The following is a 27,956-nucleotide window of genomic DNA, read 5'->3' as shown; positions in this document are numbered from 1 at the left end:
AAACACAAAGACAAAAAAAAATCAAAAAAGAATCACAAGAATAATAATAGTCAGGAGCAGGAATTGCCTCAAGCAAGAATCACCAGAAACAAGAATTGAACAAGAAAGAGCTCAAACTTTTGTCCATGAAACTTCTGAAAATTGTCAATGCTTCAGTTTCAGTTTTGAGGAGGTAGCATCTCTAAAACTTCAGTAACTCTCAATCAAATAACTCACAGAAAACAATCTCACCTCGTCTAACCGATCCTGAAAGGCGTCCGGCTGAGTTTGGCATAAAGATGGGGGCCTGTGTGACGGGAGGGGAGGGAATATCATCATCTGAGTCGAAACCATGGCCAAAGACACTGCTCGGGAACAAAGACAAGTTACTAATGAGGCATCTGGCAGTATTACCCAGCTCCAGCTGGCAATCGGGTAGCCTGGCTCCCCAGGGGGTGCGGAATCTTTGGGAATCTCATGATAATAAAGAGCTCTGGAATCATTTGGGGCGACTCTGCAAGTCTCCTGATTTCCTTTACAGCCCGTCTGCCCTCTCTGTGCGCACTGCTTAAACCATTGACACATTGTGATATCAGCCCTGATACTGCCTGGTTAGTGACCCAAAGACAGATCATAGAACTCAGCACAGAGAGTCAGTCCGCTGAAGTTTCAAAGTTCCCAATTCTGTTGCCATTAAAATGAATGGACAGAAAAAGTGTCGACTTGTTACCAGGAGTAGAGCTCCCCTGCAGGTGAATCCAAGCATCAGGGAGACTAAATCTCATCCACAACCCGGAGACAAACACAGCGCTCAACACCTTGACCATGGAATACCTACACATTTCTGTTCTTCTGGCTTCTTGCCTTTTCCTCAGAGGAAATGATGAAGTAGGATTTCTGCCTTGGGAAATCTGTCACGAGTTCCAGGTCAGATACGAGGTCCATTGCATAGTCATGGCCTCCAAGCTCGGCCCATTCGCCTTTACTCTTCCTGGCCACTGACCAGCCTCGCCAGCCTTCTGTCACACCCCTAGAATAACACTTAGCACTATTACTTGCTGTTACGACAGCGGACTAACAACACCAATTACCTACAGGCAATTTGAACCTGATAAGGAAGACCTGTATTTTTTTAAAAAAGATATACAAGTCAAGACACTGAGCAAAAGATGGCTGATAATGTAAAGTGACCACTTTCTGGAAAATTTCTATGTAGATTATACTTGACCGACTGGTCCTGAGATGACATGGATTGTCGAACCTGAAAGGTGTCATGGCCTTCTTCAAACAAAGGCTCTTCAGAGGGAGATAGGAAAGATGCAAAAGACTGAACTTTAATCTCCTGTGGTTGCGGAGACAAAAGACTGGTTTGCACATCTCAGCAGATATCCGAAACCCATCTCTCATTGATTTATATTCCAGAATGCATAAATTGTCTGAGATGAAAAGAACATGGACTCTGGGTGCGAGTCAGTTTTTTCCCTTCCAGAATACACAGAGAAAAATCAGTTAAAAAGCTGGTGTGCTGGTATGTGACTGTGTGTGTCAGCAAGCAGAGGAACAAGTCAGTCACCCCCCCTGCAGCCTGCAGGCAAAGAATCCCTCTCTCTCTCTATTGTTGGAGACAAAGCTCAGCAGAAGCCACAATCTAAAGGAAACAGGACACCCTGCAGAACCAAGTGTCTCCAAACTAACTGCGAGACTGCCAAAGTCAGCTCTACCTGGATTACCTAACTTAAAGGCTGCAACGTATTGTTATCTGCACCTCATGGACAAGCCAAAGACTGATTTGTATATTTTAAAAAACTTTTATTTAGACTCTTAAGCCGGAATTTTCCAACACCCCCCACTGCAGCAGGGCAGCATGCCGTTGAAGTCTCCATTCACATCGATGGGACTAGAGGATCCCGCCAGCATGACGGGCTGGAAAATTCTGGCCTTAACTTCTCATTTCTGATCTGTGTGTGTGTGTGTGTGTGTGTGTGCTGCATTTTTATTATTTTCCTTGGGTTTTAGTAATTGAAAAGCTTACTCTTTCTTTGACTCAAGAAAACCTGGTTAAATTGGCTCCTTCTAAAAAAAAACACATTTGGACTGGGAAAAGGTATCCACTGGGGAAGGGATCCCTTTTAAATTAACCTTGTTGTGACCAACTGAGGGGGTTGAATAAAGAAGGGGAGCCAGCTCATTCCTCCTCACCCGGGAGCATAACAAAATTGGGGTCCTGTTCAGGAAATTAACAAATTGGGGGACCTTGCCCGGCAACCGGTCGTGACAGTGCATGTGCGTGTGCTTGGTGTGTACGTGCTTGTCTGTGCCACAATGAGGCCATAAAATTCCACTTAATGTGTTTGTGTACATGTATTCATGACAGCATCTACGCGTGTAGCTATATCTGTCTATGTGCACGTATTTCTGTGTGTTGTATGTATTGTGCACGTGTGTGTGTATTTGTGTGTGTTTTTGTGTTTGAATGTATGTTTCTCTGTATGTGTTTTTATGTGTGTGTATCTATAGACCTGGATATTTACAGCAGCATCTGAAATTTTGGATGTGGCTCATTTATTCACTAAGCATGTTCCGACATGCTTGTGATTAGCGGCATGCCCATTGTGGAGGTGGGATATTTTAGATACCATTACAGAATATAAAGTCCTACATCAGCAAAATTTCACCATCAAGATCTGCCCTGAAACCACGCTAACTCTCCCTTCTTCTGATGTTACCTGTGTCGCAGAATGTCTTGTCCCAGTTCCTCTCCTGTGGTCCAGGAATTCACTGGGCACAGGAAGCTCACATCTGCAAACAATTTAAAGAGAGTTGGTTACTTTGCTGTCATTTTTGTTATAAATTATATATTTTGTTTAGATCAGTTAGCAGTTCAGAGTGATGAGGGGTTTTGACAAGATAAATGGAACAAAGTGTTTGCACTGGTCAATGCATCAGTAACTAAACTTTACTCAATTGAAGATCATCGCCAAAAGAATTAAGAGAGAAGTTATTAGAAAACTTTTTTAAACAAGGATGGTTAAGATTTGACAGTGCCAGTTGTCCATGGAGTGTCTGGGAAATGCCTGACTAAAGAGGGAAATATTTATTCAATGCTTCTAGAAAGAATTCAGTGAACAAAGGATGATTCAAATAACTAATTCTCTGCTATGTTTATGAAGAATATTTGATAGCCTGAGGAGTGAGGAAGGGGTGGGGTGGATTATATTGAGTGGGAAATTAAAGGGTATGGGGAATGAGAGAAGAATTCGATTAGACTGAATGGTATATTAGAAGGTACGGGGAGTGTGCAGGAGAGTGTTAGTAAATGGGGTGGGATATTAAAATGTACAGTGAGTGAGGGGGAGAGTGGTGTTAGACTGCATGTACTATTCTATTATTCGGGTTGTGAGGGGGAGATTGTGATTAAACTGGGTAGCTCAATGGAGAAAAGCACTAGCACAGACATGATGGGCAGAATGGCCTATTACTCTGCTGGAACATTCTACAACGCTGCTGATATTGAGCTGTTGCTGATGCTGTATCATTCTCCCCAGCTCACATGTTGATCAGGGATTCTGACTTTGTAATCAGAGAGATTGTGCGAGGGAGAAGGAAGTGGTGGGGAACAAATTACCTCCTGAGCTGGGGGGGTCTAACCTCAGAGGGTTGGATTTGCAAATTTGCTTTCCCCAAACAAGTTCAATCCCAATTAAACTCTGTTATTTAATTCCTGTGTAAGTAGCGCTAGACAATATGAAGTGAGCCTGTATGATTGGGAGAATCTGTGCTCACCATCCAAGCAGGAGACCTCTAAAGCAATGTTGCCTTTCCTCTTGTTGCCTGTCCACTCCAGAAGACATGGTGGGAAGCTTCTGGCTCCCTCAGGACCGTACCTGGCCTTTTGCATTGCCTGCATGAGCTTGTGCTGACACACAGACTTAAACCCATTGTAAGCATGATCCGACACAAACCTGTTGGGCAGAGGCAGAGAAAGGAGGAGAATGAGGGAAGGGCATGGTTCATTTTTAATACCTCCATTTAATCTTTCAGCTTCCCCCATATCTAAACCAACTGCGCCTGAGGGTGATTCCTGAGCTTGCCTGATTATAATGTACCCAAGATGAGGTGTCAGGCTGCACACACAGTCTCCAGCTCCTGCAGATGTTGTTCAGGTTACTCAGGTATTGGTGGGTGTGGGAGTCAGCATGGGAGAGGGTCAATGAGGTTGGGGGGGGGGGGGGGGGGGGCGCGTCAGGTTGGTCAGCAGAGGAAGGGTGAGGGGATGTGAAGGAGGGAGTGAGGGCTTTGGGCCATTGTGGGTGAGGGTGGGAGTGGGAAGGAAGTGCTGGTGGAAGAGGTGGATTGGTGAAAGTTGGGGGCGGGGAGGCTGGCCTGTAGGTGATTTTCCTCCCTACCCAACCACTGCTTGAACCAAGTGCTATTTCTTTACCTGTCTAATGTTAAATAAACTTCCTGAACCCCAGCCTAGTGGTGTGCCTCCACCTTCACACTGAATACATAGAAAAATCACTTGGTACACTACAGAGAGCTGGAATGACTCCTGCTATTTTGTGACCTGGATAGCAGTCAGATGCAGACTCACTCCAGGTAATGAGGGCTGCGGAGTCTGTTCTACTAGAATCATTCTTGATGCTGAATCCAAGTAAAATATCTGGTATAAAACTACAAATTTTAAACAATGCATTTAAAAAGACAAAGAAAAGGCTGAACAAAAAATCCAAAATATGACAGGATTATGGTACAGATATCACGCAATATCCTCTGGCCCTGTGTTCGCAGCCCATACCCCACTATCACCACTCCCCCACTGCCCTCCCTGCCTCTTCATGTAATACTCACTTCAGCAGGTACTTGTCCATCTTGGAAGAGGGAGCAAAACAACTGAGGCAGGAAGCCAATAAGAGCCAGCCTCTTTCTGCATTCTTATCATTGGTATTTCTCCACACCTGATTGGCTAGTTGAGCAAGGATTTCATCTCGCAGACTAGGGCTAGCTAGCCCGATCTGGACTATGTAATCACCAAAGAGGATTTCTTGAGCTCCATTTAGTTGGGGATCGCCCATGAATCTCATTATCTGCAAGAGGAACATTGTCAGCTTCTTGTAGTGGACAAGAAATGGAAATGCAAAGAGCAGATACTGTGTGGCATCTCACTCACTGGGAGTTCCCTCTGCTCCCCTCAGTTCCTCCTCTCCTTCCTCTGGGCTATAGTTCAATGAACACCATTGCCCTCTGATCCCTAAACCATGCGTGAGCCCAGTCAGTGGGTTCAGAAGATTATTTGAATATGGGAATCTGATCTTGTCCTCACCTGTCATTCATACACACAAACACAATCCACACACACACAAAAATACACACACACATGCATGCATACATATACACACATGCACTCGAGTGCACATGCACACAAACATGTGCATTCACATAAATACTCACAGGTGCAGGCACACAGAAATTCAAACTGGAAATGTTGGTTTCTACACACACATGCACACACCTTCCAACAAGTGTGAAGGTTAGCAATCAAAGTGAGCAATGACCCTTCTCTTTCATCCAGGAACACCAAGCCAATTAAAACACAGCAATCACCATTCTGCAGAGATCACATCATCAGAGCAGGGATTAAATCTGGGACTTTTATTGCTCAGTACTACACCTGACGACTGAGTGGAGCTCTGCTAATGTGCTTTACCTCAACCTTTGAATCTGTTCCTTGTGTGTTCTAGGGTGAGATTTCGAAAGGTGGAACATTTACTACTAGAGACTATGTGTCAGCATCAAACATCCACGCATCATGTGGTTCATAGACTATTTTGTCCAAATAATTTACCTTAACTCTCTCCCAAATTTGGGGAGTATGCTTCTACTGCACCATTCCGAAGTTCACATTTCCACTTAAGCTATCTTCATCAGCTCTCTCCGCAAGACTGTCAACTTCATATCAATTAATACTGAAATGAGGCAATTTTGAGCTTTGGAGTGGAAATGGGATGGAATCCTCCCAGACTGATCCCACTTAAAAGAGCTATAATTTTTAAACCCTTTCTGTGCTGCGCATAAATCCTTGAATGATGCCTAGAGTGAGTTCAGACTAAACTCTAATCAAGGGTTTTGCGTCGTATATGTTGTGAGCCCATACAAATACAACTGAGAATGGAACAGGAGAGAAGTCCTCAGTAAGTGCCTGCACTTCCCCACATTGCTGAATTTCCACTGCAGCCATTTGTGGGTCAGCTCATAACGGGCAAGAAGAATTGGGAAGAAACTCACCCCAGGCAGTTGCTTCAAAGCTGCATAAGTAGGGGCCTGGGAGTAGGCCACTCAATAACACTCTGGGCTGCAGCCAGTGTATCGCGGTTACATCACATAGTTTGCTAATGGTCAGTCCTATGAACCTTACCAGCTTGAAGACCATAACAGCTTCTTCTCTCAAATCTTCTTCTGATTGGATCAGTGCTTCATCCAGTGGAGTGGTCAACATACCGAATAAGTGTTTCTGCACAAAATAAGGCATCAATGATAACAATATAGGGAACGCCCACTGTTCCCTCCTCCAAATCATTTATGTGCTGTATAACCAGCACAGGATCCCTTGCAAGTTTACCTTGAAGTGAACCCATACAAATCTGGAGAAAGGGTAGTTGTTGATATCAAGAGCCATTACTAGCTGTTCCTCTGATTGCACTTTTGGAGTTTCAATCTTGATAATACAATCACTGTGGTTTTCTTCAAGAGCTGCAAGAAAACAAATAACATCAACAGGTTTTTCAGTATTTTCAACATACTTTGCTTGGTGAGAAAATGGGGGCTGTATTTCATGGATTCTAGGTGATAAAAAACAAATACCACAACTTAGAGAAAGCAAAGCACTAAGGAAAAGCATTGGTTAGCAGCAATAAACCAGCAGGCAGATTTTATCTGTGTGTTTTCTGTACTGGGATTGCCAGTAAATTTACAAAGATGTCACTTATATTGTCACTGCAGCAGACACATAGCGAGAATCCTTTCCCCAGATAATTTCACTGGTGTGGAGGGTTCAAGGTTTCTCATGTTTTAGTGTTAAGAGGCACAACATTGCAGCTTTTGTGACAATTAAGGTGTGATTTCATGGAACTGCATGATTTCCAGATAGTGCTCCTGGATTATTTTGTCTGTAGTCTTTACACCACTGTCAAGTGCACAACTGAATTATTTACTGGTGTAATATTTCCATGACAAAGGCAGAGATACAGAAAGAGAGTGAAAAACACAGAGAAAAACACAGGTAAGGAAAAGAGAGAGAGAGAGAAAAACCGAGGTAGAAAATCACAGATTAATCAGCTGAAAAGCATACCCGCTGCAGCTTGGAGTAAGGAAGCCAACTCAGCAGGAATGTCCAGGTGAGCAACATTCACCACTTCCCTCATCGTTTGTTCCTGATTGAAAAGATCATTGTTTTATAGTTACATTTTCAGCAGAACAACTTTCCAAATACAGCTGGAGTCCCAATGTGGATACAGCAATTAATCAACAGGGATACAAAAATATTTAACAACACTCTGAAACACAGTATATGAGTAATTTGAGACATGACATGTGGCGAGTGTAGTGTGCTTTGGAGAAACAGATGCCTTTGAACCTATGGTCCCAAAAGCTCTCCATTATTTGGGGTTTCTTTCAGACTCAATGACTATGGTCTTTTTCTAGTTAGCAATTCCTACATTCTTATGTTTCTAATAGAATTTTTTTGACTGTTCCAGAGATAAAGGGAACACAGTAGGTGTAGAGCCTATGGATTATCAGAAGGCTTGCAGACATTTCATATAATAAATGTCACTAAAATTCAAGCATATTGGACAAGAAGAAAAGTAGCAGCCTGGATAGAAATCTGAATGATAGAGAGAAAGTTTTAGGGTTAGGATAAGGGTTATTGGATTAGAGTGAGGATTAATGAGTTAGGTTGACGGATTAGGGTTAATGGGTTAAGGTTAGGATGAGAGTTAGTGGGTTAGGTTTAGGATTAGAGTGAGAGTTAATGAATTAGGGTTAGGGTTACAAAGTCACAGAATGGTTAAAGCACAGAAGGAGGCCATTAGGCCTGTTATGTCAGTGCTGACTCCTTGCAAGAGCAACTCAGCTAGTCTCACTCCCCTGCCCTTTAGTGGTACTCTGCAAATTTTCTCTCTTCATCTGCTTATCCAATTCCCTTTTCAATCTGCCTCTCAGGCAGTGCATTCCAGATCCTAACCACTCGCTGCGTAAAAACATCTCAAGTCACTGTTGGCTCTCTTGCTGATCACTTTAAACCTGTGACCTCCAATTCTTGACCTTTCCACTAATGGGAACAGTTTCTCCCTATCTACTCTGTCTGAACCCCTCATAATTTTGAACACCTTGATCAATTCTGCTCTCAATCTTCTCTTCTCTGAGGTTAATGGGTTAGGGTTAGGGGTTAAGGTTGAGTTAATTTGAGAGTTAAGGTTAGTTGGTTACTGAGATAGGCAAACAGATGCAGAAGAAGTTTAATGTGGAGAAGTGCAAGGCAAAATATTTTGGGAGAAAAATGAGTAATGGGAGAATAAACTCAGTGGAATGATCATGAAGGGTGCATGAACAGGGTATTCTGTGAAAGTTTATTGTTGATGATATATTCATTAAAGTAGATTAGCACTTTAGAGCTAGGGTAACGTTCAAAACACTCATGAATATCATAAGATGTGTAACGTACCCTAGTGTATGATACCATATCCCAGTATAAGGGACCATACCCCAGTGCAATCCCAGTATGCGATACCATACTCCAGTATGTGGGACTGTCCCCCAGTATGTGGGATCATATCCCAGTATGCAATTCTGTACCCCTGCATGTGATAGCAAACTCCAGTGTGCGGTATTGTACCCAAGTATGAGGAGTAATGGGAGATAAGCCAAAAATAATATGAAAAGAAGTCTGTTACCATCTCAATCCTCTCACGTTTCTGTTCTCGTAGCTAAAAAAGAGAAAAATATATTTTTAGGAAAGTAAAATGCCATCTTACGTCTCAGAAACATTCAACAATGTTTCACATACATGCCATTAATCTCAGCTGGATTCCCCCAATTTCCAATTCCCTACTGTTACCACAGCAGGAGGTCTGTCAAATTCTGGAGAAAGGCTTTGCATTTACCCTGTGTAGTTTGTAAAATTCCAGTAGACTCAACCCCAGAGTGGGTTGCTTTGAAGTTTAACTATGCTTATTCAGCCATACATAGTGGCCATTTTGTGCACACCAAGATCCCACAAGGTGAAAAATTAGTTTGCCCATTGTTAGAGATGGCGATTGAGTAAGAAGTGTTGGTCAGTACTCCATGTCTTTTTCAAATAGTGATGGGTACTCGTTAATACCAACCTAAAACAAAGACCAAAGTAGACATAGACCACGTAGGCCAGGTAGACTCGGAACATGTAGGCGAAGTAGACATGGGCCATGTAGGCCAGGTAGATATGGACCATGTAGGCCAGGTAGACATGGATCAGTTGGACCATATGGACACAGATTAGGTTGACATGGAGTCCAGGATGATATTGTAAAATGGTGCACGCAATGTTCTTACTTACTCTGAGGAATCTTTTGCGGTTCGTAAACATGAGGATGATGGATTGTACTTTGATCAAACTTTCCTTAAACTTTTGAAATTTCTTCCTGTCATGAGAAACAAAGAACAAAATACAAGAGGAGTGAGGGAAGATGCCGCTTCTATCCTTTCCACTGGTCTCTTTTAATAACTCCAGAAAATGACAAGACTTTGTTATGCTGGGTCCCACAGATTACGAGAACATTCACTAGACAATGAACATAAATTGGTGCCCCCGTGCAGACGGTCTCTTGATGCCAAGATTCTTACCTCTGTGGTTCCCTCGTGGTCTGCCTTAGACTTGAAGACCAGGATGCTGAGGGCAGCGAATGGTAGGGCTACCAGATGGGTGCAAATGGGCCCCACCCGGGGAGGGGGGTCAGGACTTACCCAGGGAAGCAGATTCCTGAAAAGGGGGGGTGAGCCTGGGTACCATCACACCCGTGCTGGACAAGCACTGGATTTCTGGCTGTGAAGGGATAGGTAGTTATGGAAATGAATCTGCAGTGCCACCTGCAAGCCCCACACAAACTAGGCCCTGCCACTTATCCTGCAAACTCCTGTGGGGTCAGTGCTGCAGAGTAGAATCCTGGCATAATCACTGGTTTGCAGCCACAGACTCTTGGACCCTTATTTTTATACTTCCATAATCTCTAGTCTTTATTATCTTTTTAAACCAATTTTCACTCCCACTGAAGGTGCAAGTCCTTGGTTAAGTATTCTCACGGGTGCTGCAGTAGAGTCCCATGAGTGCCGGTGTGGAGCTCCATGGGTGTTGGGGACTTCCCAGGAACTGACCAGGAAGTGTCCATAGGCTATTCCACCATGGAGGGAATCAAAGCCATGGCCATTTGGTCCTGGCCTGAGATGTGCTTTCACACAGGAAGCCCTTGGTAGCAACGGGAAGCAGGTAATTTGACTAACGTCCCCAAGATGTTGAGGTGACTGTAACACTTCCTCATTGACAAACTAAGACTAGCTAAGCATACAGATTGGGAACTAAACCTGCAATTGAGTTGTATGGTTAAACTGTTCAGTGGATAAGCTTGTTGAATCCTGGAGATACATAAGGTACAAATTTCAAATGAGAATGCACAGAACAAAGAAGCCGCACAGCCTTTTAAAGCTTGTTCTTGAATATGTGATTGCAGTACCAAGTGGACCAGGCCAGGGAGGGGCAGGTTGCCAGGTGATGATAAAAATCTTTCCAGATCCCACCTCATCAATACCCCTCCCCAACCCCTTCCCCAACACCTCCAACACTCCCTCTGCTCCCTGAATACAAGGTGTTCAAGAATAATTAAGTCCCCAAGGGGACTTCTTTAGACCAGGTCTCTGTTTTTGCTACAATATGATAGTCCCATGTGACAACATGTGCCTGCAACTCACCAACCTTATTTGCCATGCTGTGTGCATTCATGTACATGAATACCAAACCCATCTTAGACGGGCTCACATTTGTCCCCTCTCTGATCCCTGCTATTTCTGGACTATTATTTACTATTTCCCTCTAATCCTCCGTGTACTTCCTTTCTCCTCTAACATGTTTCATCCAAGTGCCAATCCACCATCAAATTAGTTTAAACCCTCCCAAAGTCCAAATAGCTTTCTAGCAAAGACATTGTTCCCAGCTCTGTTGAGATGCAACTCATCCACTTTGAACAGGTTTCTCCTGCCCCAGAACAGGTCCCAACTCCCAGGAAGCTGGAGTCCTCCCTCCTGTACCATTTCTCCAGCCATGCGTTAATCTGTTTTATCCTACTATCTCTATACTCACTGGTGCATAGTGCTGGGAGCAATCCAGAGATGACTACCTTTGAGGTCCTACTTTTTAATTTCCTCCTGAGCTCCTGAAACTCTGACTGCAAGGCCTCAACCCTTTTCATTGCTATCTCATTGGTTCCCACCTAGACCATGACTTCTGGCTGTTCTTCTTCTCCCATCAAAATGTTCTTTACCCTCTGAGAGATGTCTTTTAGTCTGACACCAGAAGGCAACATGCCATGTGGGACTCATATCGGCCGCTCAAGAAGCTTTTTAAAAATAAATTAATATTGCAGTTTGGTTTTCCTTAACAATTTTCTCTTTCAAGCTGATCTTCCAACTTCTGCCTTTATGGCTGTTAAGTTCTGTGGTGCTGACACCAGATTAATCCCTACTCTCATAGCCTTGGATTTTTCCCTTACCTGGTGAGGTAACCTCTGGCAGAAGCCTGCAGCAGAATGACTGTCCTCCGGAGCATTATGTAGCGTTTCCTTGCAAAGAACCCACGTGCGTATCGCTGCAGGGTGAGGGAGGCAATGAGCAGAAGGCCATCCCGTTTGATCTCCAGTGTGTGATATAAATTCTCTTTGAGAAAAAGCTGAAACAAAAGCAGATGCCAGCTTGTTACTTTCCAAATATTGTTAGACGTAGAGTTTTACTTAATTTTACCACATTCTCCAGTACAAATGTTAATTTAATATTCAATGTCCAGTATTTGGTATGTGATAATATTTATTTAAAGCTATGTCAGTTTTACGCAATAAGTGGTTAGGATCTGGGAATGCACTGCCTGAGAGTATGACGGAGGTAGATTCAATTAAGGCATCCAAAAAAGAATTGGATCATTATCTGAAGAGAAAAGATTTGCAGGGTTATGAGGAAAAGGCAGCCAAGTGGGACTAGGTGAGAAGCTCTTGCAGAGAGCTGGCACAGACACAATGAGCTGAATGGCCATCTCCTGTGCTTTAACCATTCTATGATTCTAAAAGAGAAGAATGGCCACTCAAGTAAAGCTCTAGAAGTTTATCACTTCCCATGAAATCACCTCAGAAAACACCTTCCGAGAGTTAGTGCCTGTGGAACTGAACCTCAGTGAGAGGCAATGGGTGAAACAATACATCAGTGTGAGTCAGTACGTGAAACTGTAGCTCAGTGAGATTCAGTGTGTGAAACTGTACATCAGTGAGAGTCAGTGCCTGTGGAACTATACCTCAGTGTGAGTCATTGTGTGAAACTGTACATCAGTGAGAGTCAGTGTGTGAAACTGTACATCAGTGAAAGTCAGTGTGTGAAACTGTACCTCAGTGAGAGTCAGTGTATGAAACTGTACCTCAGTGAGAGTCAGTACCTGTGGAACTATACCTCAGTGTGAGTCAGTGTGTGAAACTGTACATCAGTGAGAGTTAGTATGTGAAACTGTACCTCAGTGAGAGTCATTGTGTGAAACTGTACATCAGTGAGAGTCAGTATGTGAAACTGTACCTCAGTGTGAGTCAGTGTGTGAAACTGTACATCAGTGAGAGTCAGTATGTGAAACTGTACCTCAGTGTGAGTCAGTGTGTGAAACTGTACATCAGTGAGAGTCAGTATGTGAAACTGTACATCAATGAGAGTCATTGTGTGTGAAACTGTACCTCAATGAGAGTCAGTGTGGGTGAAACTGTACCTCAGTGAGAGTCAATGGGTGAAACTGTACATCAGTTGGAGTCAGTATGTGAACTGTACCTCAGTGAGAGTCAGTGTGTGAAACTGTACCTCAGTGAGTGTCAGTGTGTAAAACTGTAGCTCAGTGAGAGTCAGTGTGTGAAACTGTACATCAGTGAGAGTCAGTGCCTGTGGAACTGTACTCCAGTGAGAGTCAGTGTATGAAACTGTACCTCAGTGAGAGTCAGTGTATGAAACTGTACCTCAGTGAGAGTCAGTGCCTGTGGAACTGTACCTCAGTGAGAGTCAGTGTTTGTGGAACTGTTCCGCAGTGAGAGTCAGTGCCTGTGGAACTGTACCCCAGTGAGAGTCAATGCTTGCAAAACTGTACCCCAGTGAGAGTCAGTGTGAGTGGAACTGGACCTCATTGAGAATCAGTGCCTGTGAAACTGTCCCCCAGTGAGAGTCAATGTGTATGGAACGATACCCTAGTGACTGTCAGTGCCTGCGGAACTGTACCTCAGTGAGAGTCAGTGCCTTTGGAACTGTATCTCAGTAAGAGTCAGTGTTTGTAGAATTGTACCTCAGTGAAAGTCAGCGTTTGTGGAACTGTTCCGCAGTGAGAGTCAGTGCTTGTGGAACTGTATCCCAGTGAGAGTCAATGCATGTGAAACTGTACCCCAGTGAGTCAATGTGTGTGGAACTGGACCCCAGTGAGAGTCAATGGATGTGAAACTATCCCAGTGAGAGTCAATGGGTGTGAAACTGTACCCCAGTGAGAGTCAGTGTGTGTGGAACTGGACCCCATTGAGAGTCAGTGCCTGTGAAACTGTCCCCCAGTGAGAGTCAGTGCCTGTGGAACTGTACCCCAGTGAGAGTCAATGTGTGTGGAACTGGACCACAGCAAGAGTCAGCGCCTGTGAAACTGTCCCCCAGTAAGAGTCAGTGTTTGTGGAACTGTACCCCAGTGACAGTCAGTGCCTGTGAAACTGGACCCCAGTGAGAGTCAGTGTGTGTGAAACTGGACCCCAGTGGGAGTCAGTGCCTTTGGAACTGTACCCATTGGGAGTCAATGTCTGCAAACTGTACCCCGTGGAGAGTCAGTGTTGTAGAGTAAAGGGTTAACTCTAATAATAGCTACTGAACATGTGTGTAAGGAGCTATGCCACAGTGATGTCACTCACTGAAGATGACTGAAAAGCATCTTGGAGAGTAGCTCCAGCTATGTTTTGGTCTTACTTAATATTTGTAGATAGTATGTATATAAATCTGTTTTCAACAAAAGATCATTGTCTTCAGCAAGATCCCTTCTAGAGTAAGAAGCTAATGAATTCCGAGATAAAACCACAAAAACAGATGGTGGCAGCAGTGACTACACCCACAGAGAAATAGTAGAAAACGGTGGGAAAAGCCTTAAGTGAAACCCAGCAACAGTGCAAAGCAGTGGGTGAAGGACTTCCAAGGCCAACCCAGAAACCACAGTGGAAACAAAAAATAATCAGGGCAGCTCAGCCCAGCGATTGGCAAGGGAAGCAGCACAGGAAAAGACAACTCGAACCAGGGTGAGAAATGGCTACTACGTTGTCCTTACCAGTATCATTTCAGAATAGAGGACCCCAAACAGGCTGAGCAATGGCAAAATTGGTGAAGATGGTTTACCCAGTACTGTAATGCCTTGGGTCTTGCAAGTAAAGGGAACAAAGATCAAGTTAGCACCTTGTTATACGCTGTTGGGAGCATAGCAGACAACGTGCTGTCCAGACAGGGGGTGAACGAAAAGACTAGCTCCTACGAAGATGCCATTAGAGCCTTTGACTCATACTTCAGCCTTCGTAAAAAATACTGTCATTGAAAGGCCAAAATTCAATCGGTGCAGTGTGACGATGGGTGTTATTATTTTAATGTTTTTGGGAACATGATGGTATTCTGTAAAGAAGGGTGTGTGTGTGTGTCCGTCCATGGGTAATTAAACTGGGGGAAGGTTAGTAAAGGAAGCTTGTTTGTGGGAACTGAGAGATGGAAGGTAAAGGTGCTAGATGCATACATGTGTAACGAGAGGCTATAGTGAAATTGGAATTACAAGTAAATAAGTTGGGTTTTAAAATTTGCATTAGGTGATAGGTAAGGACTTGACTTTTCAGCTGCTAAATTTCAAATGGAGTTTAATGGATTTTTTCAACTTACAAAGCTTCATAAGTAAACAAGGGAAGGTTATTACATTTTATTTGACCTGAAAGTGAAGGCAAGAGGAAGGCATGAAAGTTTTTTTTATTTTGGAAAAATTGAGTTCAAAGAGGTGCTAGGGACAATGGAGTCTAGGATGAAAGGGAGAAAAAAACGATATTTAAGGAAAGACATTTAGTTGAGTTGTGTGTGGCTCTGTGGGGGAGATGTCCTGAGACCAGCTCTGTGCTGAGAAAAGTTGTGAATTTGAGGCAGCAATCCAGGTTCAAACCAGAGAAGTCCTTGTTTTCAGAAAGCAGCCTGTTTCTGAACTTCCTTCGGATTCCCACAACGGAGTGGAAGAGAGTGAGAAGTCGTGTGGTTTGCTTTATTAAGGCAGCAGCAGTTTTTGTCTTGGGTAATATTGCTGGATTGAAATGGTTAGAAAGCTATAAGGGAGCTATTACCAAGTAGCTTACTTGTGTGTTCTGACCAAGTGGGTTTTTTTTGAGGGGGAATGTTTTGTAAGACTGTTTCAACTGTGCAATTTTAATCTTATGTATATAAGCTTCTATCTTCTTGTTAATAAATCTTTTAATTTTAAAATCCTAAATGTATTAATGTGATTTTATGCTTCTGGGATCAGTAGTTTTCCCCTCGTTTTCAAAATACAAAACAAAAAAGGTTATGATCAGTAAGACAAGTTTCCTTCTGGGATTTGGCTTGCTCACCGAATAACATCAGCTGCAGTTATAACAGCAGTCTAAAACAGGGCAGAGGGATTGACCCACTCATGAATGAATTGTATCACCTAGCTGAAAATTGTGAATTTGGAACCCTAAAAGGCGACCTGATGAGAGATAGAATGGTCATTGGTGTTTTAGATGAGAATCTCTCTGGCTTCTTACAATCTTGGGAAGATTTAAATTTAAGCAAAGCGATGCAATTGGCTAGACAGGCCAAAGGGCAGAGGCAGAAAGGCTTTTGTCAGAGATGTGAGCGAAATTTCCCGAGAGCAGAAGTTGTTCAATTTGCGGGTTGTAAAAAAACGAAAGTATAACAAAGCAGCAACCAGGGATACCCCCCGCAAAAGTGCCAATCACCATTTTCCAATGTCCCCGCTGTGGTGGGAAGAAGGTTCATAGGTGGGAAGAAGAAGTCCCCTGCTTGAATTGCATAGTACCATGGCTCTGGCAAGTTAGGCCATTTTAAAGTGGTCTGCTGTTCCAGGGAATCTGTGTTTATAAAACAGAAGTAGAAATCTGCTGAAGGAGAAATTCAAGACTTTGACAACCAGGGAATGATCTTCCTAGGAGAAATAAAGGAAAATCAAAAACCAGTATCGGAGTGCTGACATTGATGTAAATGGGCATCTGACCAAATTCAAGCTAGGCACAGGAGCAGATGCCTCAGTGTTATCCAACAGAGTTTCATGGCTGAATGACTGACACTGCAGCCATGCTCTTTTCAACTCCAAGGACCACAGGAGGATATTGTAGATCTTCCACTTTGGGGACGGGCCAGAAGAAGCGGGAACTGGATGCACCAAGGATGATGGTGACTGCCTGCAGAAAGATATTCTAGGCCTTAATTTGCTCTTTCAGGAAAGAATGCAAGAGAATGAAGCCATCGTAGAGACAGATGATCTGTTGGAAGAAGAGGTCCTGGACCTTACTGCACTCTTTGACTCCACTGCCAATGATCGTGAAGTATTTGTTGTCTCTATTGAGGAGAATTACCCTTTTGTTGAAGAAGGTAATAAAGAGATGAATTTATCAGCTTATTCCATTGAGCCCACCAACAACATGCAACAGCAATTGCAAGCGGCCAGCAAAAATCTATCCGGGGAGAATGAGAGGCTTAACTCCAAATTGGATCAAACCAATAGTGAAAGTTAACAGATTATTAGTGCATACAACTGTATGATCTCATCAGCAAACCATGGAGGCACTCAAACTTCCTTTCAGTAAAGAAACAGAAGCCCAAACTACAGAGCTTCTACAGCTAAAGAGTGCCTTAGAAAAACTTAAAGTCGAGCATCAAATGGAGCTTGAAAATATTAAAATAAAACATGAGTTGGAGAAGTCTAACTACCTAAAAGAGAAGGCTGAACTACAAATGCAGCTATTAGCAGCCACATAGCACTATCAAGCCACAGAGAGGCATTTACACAGTAGAAATGGTGCAGCAAAGGAAAGTGAACATATCGCAGTACAGGAGTGTATAAATGCTGTATTGCATGTAAGGAAAGGGCAACAGTACCAGACGAAAGAGTTAGCTACAGAGCAACTATCTGAACAAGTACTGACACTAGCGGTCTTTCCTATTACCACTGAGATTCTTGAAGTAAAAATGACCAATGTGGATATTGAACTTTCAAGCAAGTCTCCAGATCAGAGTACTACACAGGAGGTTCCTATAGGTCCTGGTCCTGAAGTTTATTCCATTGTTGATGATGGCGCTAATCCTGCTTTCTCCTGCTGACCCCGAGATCCCATTGTCCGCAGCAGAGCAACCTCACGCCGAAGCCAGTGTGGAGATGATACCACTACCTACAGAAAGAGAAATTCCTACCCAAAGGGTAGTAGGGAAGTCCTCCTTTCCTTATCTCCAGCAATGTCTTCAGGATGTTCTTCATTCTTCTTTTCATCTACCAGATCCATTCCTCACTCAGGAACTGAATGCTTCTCTTGTTGTCACAGCAGCTGTGAATAACACAGCTGCAAAGTTCTTCATTGGAGATGAAAGTGCTTCATTTTGTCAAGCTGGTGCTTTCACCTTTCCCGGTGCGCCACGCAGAAGATGATGAGCAGGAGAATTTTAGTTTGTTGTCTTCCTCTTCAAGGGGTTGTGATCATTTGAGTCCTGCAGGGTTCTCTCTTGAGTCAGCTTTTCCTTAATTGGTCTTTACTGCCTTTACATTCAGGTCATGGCGAGTGTCACAGCCCACGAGCCAGCTGTCATGAGAAGCTGTTATCCCACTCCACCAATGCGTATGCCATCCAAGGAAATGATAAGCAAACACATACACCCTCCAGAGAGCCAAGAACACTGTTGGGGATTGATGCCTTTGATGAAAATGATATGTGGGGGTGGGGGGAGGGAGGGGAAGTAAGAAAGAAGGAGTTGGCCGGAAACTGTAAATAGTACATGAGGGTTAACAGTTTGTGGGAAGTGTGAACTTGGAGGGAGATGTGGAGTAAAGGGTTAACTCTAATTATAGCTACTGAGCATGTACATAAGGAGCTATGTCACAGTGATGTCACTCACTGAAGGAAGATGACTGAGAAGCATCTTAGAGAGTAGCTCCAGCTATGTCTTGGTCTTATTTAACCTTTGTAGATAGTTAGCATGTAAATAAAATATGTTTTCAACAAAAGACCAATGTCTCCAGCAAGATTTCTTCTAGAGTAAGACGCTAACAAATCCTGTGATAAAACCACAATAACAGAACAGTGAGAGTCAGTGCCTGTGGAACTGTACCCCAGTGAGAGTCAGTGCCTGTGGAACTGTACCCCAGTGAGAGTCAATGCATGCGGAACTGTACCAAGGTGAGAGTCAGTGTGTGTGGAACTATACCCCAGTGAGAGTCAGTGCCTGTGGAACTGTACCCCAGTGAGAGTCAGTGCGTGTGGAACTATACCCCAGTGAGAGTCAGTGCATGTGGAACTGTACCAAGGTGAGAGTCAGTGCGTGTGGAACTATACCCCAGTGAGAGTCAGCGCCTGTGGAACTGTACCCCAGTGAGAGTCAGCGCCTGTGGAACTGTACCCCAGTGAGAGTCAGTGCCTGTGGAACTGTACCCCAGTGAGAGTCAGTGCAAGTGGAACTGTAACAAGGTGAGAGTCAGTGCGTGTGGAACTATACCCCAGTGAGAGTCAGTGTGTGTGGAACTCTACCCCAGTGAGATTCAGTATGTGGAACTACTCCAGTGAGAGTTAGTGCCTGTGGAAATATAATCCCAGTGCCTGTGGAACCATACCCCAGTGAGAGATAGCATCTGTGGAACTACATCCAATGATAGTCAGTGTCTACGATATGCACCAGTGAGAGCCAGTGTCAGTGGAACTGTACCCAATGAGAACCAGTGCCTGTAGAACTGTACCAAGTGCCAATGCCTGTGGACCTGCACCCCAGCAAGAGTCAGTCCCTGTGGAACTGTACCCAGTGAGTCAGTGCCAGTGGAACTGTATCCTGAAAGAATAAATACCTTGAAGACAAGAGAGAAAAATGAAGCAAAAATATTAGATGAGACAGGGGAAAAATTCTGTTTTCCAATCTATTTTAGGCAACTGAAACACAAGGAAGACCTTTCTGCAAGGACCGAAGATAATGTAAAAGTGGATTTGAGGTTGTCTTACGGATAAATTATAGATGATCAGACCTTGGTAAGTCCGATGCTGTACGTTCCCCTGCTGACAGGAACAATCTGTTTCAAGATGGTTACACAGTTCTCGCCATCCGCCTTTATCTGATTTGTCAGTCCCAGTAAGATTTTGTACCTGTAAGAGAAGTTTATATTATTAATCTTGTCTGAGTAACAATAAAATTCATCCATTTATAACGAGAAACTATTTGCCAAACTAAAAGCTTTCCAAACAAAGAAGGCTGTAAAATGCAGGATTGCATGCCCTTTGGTTGTTCCACTGACTTTAGTGTTCACACATCTTCCTTTCTGAAATATTACAAGACGTCTCAGTTCATTTATCTACTGTCTGTCTTATTCATATTATTTTCTAAACAGAGACCCGTAGCTCAGTGTGGGGCCTATTTGACTGGGGAAGACATGGGGCAGGATTTTGTCCTTGGCATGCGGGCTCAGCGGGGGCGGTAGGGGAGCCCACCACCTCCCGTGATCAGGCCCAGAAGACAACTTTACGCTGGTGGGCCAATTAAGGCCCACCCAGTATGAAACACGAGTGACAGCGCTGAGCACTGCCTGTGCTGGGCGGGGGTGCAGGAGTGTGAGCTGGGCGAGCGTGACCTTCATGCATGAGTGTAAGTGGGCTACATAATCTCCCTGAGGCAGAGAGCTGCCTCAGGGAGATGAACTGATTTCGGATAAAAAATTAAAAATCTTATAAATGTTACGAAACATGTCCCCTCATGTGACTCTGTCAGTTGAAGAAGGAAATCCAAATAAGGTAGAATCAGGATCAAGTCAGCAAAGGGGAGATTTTGGAAGAAGGAAACTGAAATTACTCCAACTGCCCTCAGCCGACTTCCACATTTTGGAAATTTTTCATCATGCATCTCATTAGCCGCAGTGGAGATCCTGGCTGATTATTCCTCTCTTTAGTCCAGAATTAGTGAGGTCAATTGCTCAATCTTTAACCCACACTTTACTATTGTGACTGGCTGATGTAGCATAGGCTAAGGAGTGCAGTTGTATCAGTTATGGTGTTAGAGGTTGTAAACCCCTTACTGGCTCACTAATGTCCTTCAAGGAAGGGAACCTGACACCCCAGTGGTTGGACCTCCACATGACTCCAGTTCCACACTGTGTGGTACACTCTTGATGCCTTCTGAAGTGATTTTGCAGTCAGTTGTGTTACAATTGACCCACCATCACCTTCTCAGGGCAATTAGAGATGAACAATAAATGCCGAACATGACAGCATCACCCACATCCTGAGGTCAAATAAAAGAAAATGGAGTTGCAAAATTCACGCGGTAATAAGCATACATCAAAAATTCAGATGCATACTACCCCAAATTTTCTATTTTTAACTGAAGTGTATGGAAAATCCTGTGCAGCATCCAATTCAGATTTCAAACAGACACAGTGGCAAGGCATAGACCAGCAATCAGAAGTTACCTTTGTAGAGTGATCTCTATATTTAGCTTCACCCCAATTCACAAGCTCAAATTCTACTGCATCAATGTAAATCTTTGTGTTGTCACAACAGGAATTGAGATTGCCAGTTCAGTTATAGGTCAGGGTTTCCTCTGGAGTCCACACCCTCTATTTGCAGGTTCATAGTGTTGAATTTAAAACACATAATCCCGCTCCACATTACAACAATGACCACACTTCCTTGGCTATGATGTCCATGGGATGTTCTGAGGTCTTTTAAGGCAATGTATAAATGCAGATTCTTTAATTTAACTCATTATTTTCCATCATCTCAAAGCATTGGAACTCCTAACCTTACCTTGCTCAATTTACCCTTCATTCTAAAGTCTACAGACTTTACAATCCAGATTGATCAGCATCTAACCACTGCTTCTTGTTTGACCTTGTCCGCTTCTAGTCTACGTTGCTGTGCACTTTGGGTTTTGACCCTTCATTTGGATTTCCAATAAAATTCATAACTAAAGGTATTAAACTGAAAATGCAACAAACTCACTTCACTTTCAGTTATCAGGACAAAAAGCCTTTGATGCCCTCAATCTGGACTGGAATCAAATTCAGGGCCCAGAGTTTGGAGCACAGTTAACCCCTGGGTCACCAAACCCCCTGTGTTCTTTCTCCAGGTTTGGCCATCTGATTATGAAAGTTTAATAGAAATCATGATTTAAAAGTTAGCACATTTTGCATCAAACAGCATCCAAGCACAGACGAATCCCACACTCACCTCTTGATGAAATTATCAAATGTAATGCGGACAGGATAGCCCTCCTTCCGGATACGGATGGTCTCCAAAATTCCGGAATACCGTAGCTGAGAGCTGACAACATCAACCTCAAAGAGTTCGGATTCCTATAGAAAGGGAGAAGTTCTCACGCCAGTTTGTCATCCAATGGATTGTCCCTCTTTCTCCCCTAACCTCTGTTGTAAATTCTCGTCTCATTTTATGCCCTTTCCTCTTCTCTAGGACAAATTAACTTCTTGCTGGCAAACAGTTCCATGACACCTTCCAATATCTTGTCCAAGTGCCATTCTTCATGTGTGAGTGCTAACATGCTATTCAACTACCTGGAGGAATCACATCTGACCAAAATGCTGTTCTCATCAAAATCCATATGTATCCAGCTTTCAGTGAAGAGCTCTGCAGTTTTTGAACCCAGTGAGGCTGAGACCAATATAGGCCGAGTCAAATGTGGAACCTTCCATAAGACTCAGTTACTCACCGTCTTCACCAGCTGAGACCCCTCTCACCTGTCTCTATCCTATTAAACGCTGGTCAATCCTCTCTGATCATTCCTCTCTTGTTCCTCGTGGGCTACAAATACTTCCTCCCACACACTCTTCCACCTCACTGCATCTTCATTGAATTGAAATTATTGTGACCGCATTTTCGTCTTATGTCAGTCTTTCCCAAGATTTCACACTGCGTAATTCCTTACCTCTCTCAGCTTTTCCCTACTTCAATTTGTAGATTTTTAAATGATCCAACTTTATCTCTCTGAATTACCACTTCCTTGCTGACCTCACTTTAGAAAAACAAAAAAGGAAGAAGCAAAGAGTGCAATCAATCTGACTGGGCAAAACCCCTCAATCAACCACTCCCTCAAGTAGTCATCCATTTCTGCCTGAAGTTTAGCCACAGTGTGCTTCCCTAGCCTGTCCCTACCAGACATTCATTTCTCTCTGCCTACAAACTGTCTGTGCACCTGGGCTGGAGCCTGTGTCCCCTGATCTGTGAGTTTGTTCCAATCACCATATGACATACTATGTTCAATTTATTAATTCCTTTAAGAACCTAAATACTTCCACTATTTTCAATTTTTCCAGTTTGCTGCAGTGTAGCCTTTGGTCCCTCATTTAACCTCCTCCTGAAAAGTAACAGTTATAAACCAATGGGAGTTGTTGATCTTCATTTAATACATCCCCCCAAATCCCAAGGGGAATACTCTTGTCCCACTGTTCGTTTGTTTTACCTTTTTGTTGTTTGGTTTGATGCAGCGGACAAAAAAAGGATTGCAGCTGAAAAAAACAAAACATGTATTGATTATTATCAGCTTATCAACTTTGCGCTCTGGGGAAAGAACTGGCTCACATTTATACTGTACCTTATCACATCGTATAAAATCTTACAGCGCTTAAAAATAACAAATTACTTTAAAGTGCAGTGGATGTAGGCAAACATGGCTGCAATTTTGTACACACTTGATCCCATAAACAGTGGCGGGATCAACGATTGATTCATCTGTTTTAGTCACTGGTTGAGATGAGACTGTTGGTTAGGACTCTGGGAGAATTTGATGCTCTACTTCAAATCACACCAAGGGATCTTTAGAGTTCACCAGCATGGCCAGCATAGTCAGGCAGAAATGGGCGGGTTAGGTTATGGTTAGGGATAGAGGATTAGGGTTAAAGTAGGAGCTGAGCTGGGAACAATACAGAATGGAATAAGGTTAAGGTTAACTTTAGGGTTAGGGGTTAGGTTTAAGAGTTAGGTTTAGAGAGTTAGTGGGTTCAGAGGATAGGGTGTTGGTGCAGGGCTGAGCTGAGGGGGGAGGATAATGCAGTCTGGATTAGGTTTAAGAGAATGGGAAGGCGTGATGCTGTATGGGGAGGGAGAGGATGTTGTCTGCATGTCCTGAACTTACCTTTCCATTTTCTCCGCCAGTTCCATCAGAGACTGTTGGAATTTGGCTGCCACAGTGGGAGCCTGGTATCTACGGCTGATGGTATTGTTCTTAGTTGACATGATTTTCATGGTTTGTCCAGAGAGGAGACTAGTTAGAATCTAATAAACAAAAGAAATCCATTCCATCAGTTAGTTAAAATCCAGTCACTAATCTAGTTCAGTTCAGCTGATTAATTTGGTGGTTCCTATGGCTCACCATTGGTGGTGCTTAGCATTAGGCTTAGCGTTAGGGCTAGGAAAGTTGGAGGTTTAGAGTTAAGTGGGTGGGAGGGTGTGGTACTGGGTGGGGTGGGGGAGAATGCTATCTTGAGGAATTATGCACATTGATGAATAATTTGAAAGCAAAATACAGTGGTTGCTGGAAATCTGCAATAAACACAGGAAATGGGAATACTCAGCAGGTTTGGCAGCATCTGTGGAAAGAGAAAAAGAGTTAATGTTTCAGGTTGATGGCCTTTCATCAGAAGTGGGTAAAGTTACAGATGTATTAGGTTTTATGTAGGAGAAATCAGGGTGGGTGGAAAAAAAGAAAGGGAAGCTCTGTGATGGGGGTAGGAGACGGGAGACATTAATTGACAAAAGAGTTGGTGGAACAGAGCCAGAGGGAGTAGAAATGGGGCAAGTAAAGAAACAGAAGATGGGCCCAGAGAAGGTGTGAATGGCAGAATAACGAACAGCTGGTATCTATAAGCAAAGTGAGATTGCAGGCAACCACCCCCCATACCCCTCCACCATCCCCTGCTCATATAGGTTCACCAGCAGCGTCCCCCACCCTCACTGCCCCCCACCATCCTTGTTTGAAAGCCAAACTGTCCCTAACTTTATTCCCCAAGAGTTGGTCACCCTATCTGTAGAGTAAAGGATTAACATCAGAAGCATACGTGATGCAGATGTAATAATGATGTCAGATCACATGACTAAGAAGTAAGAGAGATCTTGCTGTAAATAAACAGTCTGGTTAAAGACTATGGACTCAAGCAGCATTTTTGGGGGACTAGACAATCCCCAAACCCTGTCTAAACCCCTGCCACACAATAAAAAACTGTCCACAAAGCAGTCATCCAATCTGCATTTGCTCTAATGTAGAGACTGCGTTGTGACCAGCGAATAAGGTAAACATTATTAAATTGAAAGAGTATATGTATATTGCTGCTTCGTCTGGAAGGAGCGTTTGGGGCCTCGGACGGTGAAGAGAGCTATCACGGTTTGAAATGTTAACTCTGTTTCTCTCTCCAAAGATGCTGCCAGAGCTGCTGAGTATTTCCAGCATTTTGTGTTTACTTTTGAATAATCTGTGGAAGTTTGATTGGTTACCACAAGATAGCTACAGATGAGGGAAGCCATTCAGCCCTCCTGTCATCCATCTAGTGTAACCCAACAGCGCTCTCAATGCAAATTGCAGTTGGTTCTTATATGATTTGCAGGTTTACTTTATTTAGGAATTTATTCCATGCAGTGATTACTGTCTCTATGTGAAGAAGTAATGGACATCAATCTGAAGTATGGTTTTTATTAGTTTAAATCTCTGATCCCATGCACTATTCTCTCAGTTGAAAACAATTTTCCATGTCATTGCTCAAATATTTGCTTTCAAGGCTGCAGAAACTTTTAATTAAACCATCAGTACAGGGTATAATAGATCATTGAGTATGGCACGCCACCTAACAGCTAACATACATATATCCACTTGGCAGGGTGGTCTGAACAGAACATTTCTCTGTCATCTTCTGACACTTCTTGGCATGATCAGCATCACACATAAGCAAAGAATTGAGTTGGAGCAGTCAGGCAAACAAATCTCACCACCTCACCTTTGTTTTGCTGTTGACAAACAACTCCATGACATCCTGTCGAACCTGATCATGATTTTTCTCAATAAATTTGTATACCTGTGGGAAATAGAAACAGGACTGAAGAAAGATCTGGTCAGCACCATTGCAAAGCTAGGAGGCAGGGGGTAAGAGAAGGCCATTCATCTGGCAAACTTGCTTCTCCCAACAAGCCATGATCAACAGATGTTGTCATGGACTATCCATTCAGCTATTTCATCTCCTGACATCAAATTCCTTCTTTTTCTCCTTACCCCTTCTCATTCTATTTGCATCACACACCATCCCCGAGCTGATTTCATAGCATCATAGGGCAGAATTTAACGTCCTGCCCTGGGGCAAACTTTTAAAAATTTGTTCCTTCATGGAATGTGGGCGTCGCTGATAAGGCCAGCATTTCTTGCCCATCCCAAATTGCCCTTGATTTGAATGGATTGCAAGGCCACTTCAGAGGGCAGTTAAGAGTCAACCACATTGCTGTGGGTCTGGAGTCACATGTAAACCAGACGAGGTAAGGACAGCAGATTTCCTTCCCTAAAGGACATTAGTGAGCCAGATAGGTTTTTATGACAATCGACAATGGTTTATTAGTCACTATTATGGAGACTACCTTTTAATTGCAGATTTTATTAATTTAATTTAGATTCCACCGGTTGCCATGGTGGGATTTGAACCCATTACCCAAAGCATTGGCCTGGGCCTCTGGATCACTAGTCCAGTGACATTACCACTCTGCAACCGTCTCCCCACCATTGTTGTGGGGGGGGGGAGGGGGGGGGGGGGGGGGAGAGGGGGTACATTTAATTAGGCAGGAGGGTGGCGGGTGGGGACCCCGCTACCTTCTTGCCTCTGCCCCAATTAAGTCCAAGGCAGCAAGGCTCATAGACGGCTGTCAATTGAGGCCTTTAAGTGGGCAATTAATGCCACTTGGCGAAGATTTTGCTAGTGATGGAGAGAATGAGATTCCCCTATGATTGTCGCAAGATTGGTTAGTTCTTTTCCGCTTATATAGGTGGATAATGGAGGCATCTTTGTGTTCTTACTGGATGGTTCCTTGCTCCCTGTGGCTGAAGGGGTTCAGTGAGCTTTTTGACCAGGCATTGACCTCCAGCCTTGTAGACCTTAGCTGGGATAGTATCAGCTCCAGGGTCTTTGCTGTTAGACAGAAGTTTGATTACTTTTGTCGTTTCTGGCAGAGTGGGAGGGTCATCAACAGTGCAGTTGATGGCAATTTGTGGCAGCCTGTTGATTGTTTCTTCATTGATGAATGAAGGCTGATTGAGGATGTGGTTAAAGTGATCTGCCTATCCTTCTCGAATGTGGGCTTTTGTCTGTGAGCAGTGTTGATCCATTGGCACCAAGGCGTGGTGGTGAACAAGTAGACTGGGATCTATAGATAGATTTCAGAGCACCATAAAATCTCTTCCAGTCTTTGTGGTTTTCATATCACTGAAGTTTGTCTGTTTTCTGATTCAGTCAAATGCCTCCACCTCTCTGAGTTTGCATTGGACAGTCCTGCAGATATTTCAGTAGGCATCGTACTTGGATAGTGATGACTTGTCAGTGAGGTAAGCCCTGTAGAGGCGATGTTTTTCCTCCGATAGTTTCTGGAATCCTTCTGAACTGCTTAGTGCAACATCTCGAACAGGATCTGCTGCCAGAGAGTCAGTGCGATTTCAGAAAAAGTCAAGGAATCACTGATATGGTGTTCACAGATAGACAGCTCCAGAAGAACTGCCAAGAACAGAACATGGACCTCTACACCACATTTGTTGACTTGGCCATGGCCTTTGACACAGTCAACTGTGATGGCCTTTGGAAGGTAATGGAGAAATTCATCACAGTTCCATGGTGACATGCTTGTGCGTGTCCTGGATAATGGTAACCCTTTCCCAGTTACTAATGGAGCTAAACAGGACTGCGCGCTAGTGCCAACCCTCTTCAGCATGCTCTCCGATGCCTTCCATGCTGATGATCCTTTGCAGCCGGCGGGTGAGACCCCTGTCATCTCCATTAAGTGCCATCCATAGAATGATACAGCATAGAAGGAGACTACTTGGTCCATAGTGCCTGTGCCAACTATTTGAAGGAGCTATCCAATTAATCCCACGCCTCTGCTCATTCCTCATAGCCCTGCAAGTTTTTCCTTCAAGTATTTATCCAATTCTCTTTTGAATGTCACTGTTGAATCATCCTCTGCCACTCTTTCAGGTAGTGCATTCTGGATCACAACAACTCGCTGCATAAAAAAATGTTTCCTCATGTCACCACTGGTTCTTTTGCCAATCACCTTAATTCCGCACCCTCTATTTACCAGCCTTTTTGCCACTGGAAACCGTTTCTCCTTATTTACTCTATCAAAACCGTTCATGATTTTGAACATCTCTATCAAATCTCCCTTAACCTTCTCTGCTCTAAGGAGAACGACATC

The 27,956-nt window shown here is 43.5% G+C and overlaps 1 protein-coding gene across 1 annotated transcript in view; it reads right to left on the bottom strand.

Moving 5' to 3' along the window:
• myo15aa (myosin XVAa) overlaps positions 1-27,956 on the bottom strand; it is a 169,076-nt gene that overhangs the window by 89,493 nt on the left and 51,627 nt on the right. Inside the window, 15 exon segments of the mRNA XM_078559219.1 lie at positions 232-344; positions 818-1,009; positions 2,706-2,778; positions 3,763-3,941; positions 4,831-5,066; positions 6,395-6,490; positions 6,599-6,729; positions 7,328-7,409; positions 9,572-9,656; positions 11,775-11,950; positions 19,544-19,661; positions 21,738-21,862; positions 22,984-23,029; positions 23,656-23,795; positions 25,508-25,585. Coding sequence (XP_078415345.1) covers positions 232-344; positions 818-1,009; positions 2,706-2,778; positions 3,763-3,941; positions 4,831-5,066; positions 6,395-6,490; positions 6,599-6,729; positions 7,328-7,409; positions 9,572-9,656; positions 11,775-11,950; positions 19,544-19,661; positions 21,738-21,862; positions 22,984-23,029; positions 23,656-23,795; positions 25,508-25,585 — 1,870 coding nt within the window.

The sequence above is a fragment of the Cetorhinus maximus genome, chromosome 15 (assembly GCF_964194155.1).
Source record: "Cetorhinus maximus chromosome 15, sCetMax3.hap1.1, whole genome shotgun sequence".
NCBI classification, from domain to species: Eukaryota; Metazoa; Chordata; class Chondrichthyes; order Lamniformes; family Cetorhinidae; genus Cetorhinus; species Cetorhinus maximus.
This window is presented reverse-complemented; position numbering and strand designations above follow the sequence as displayed.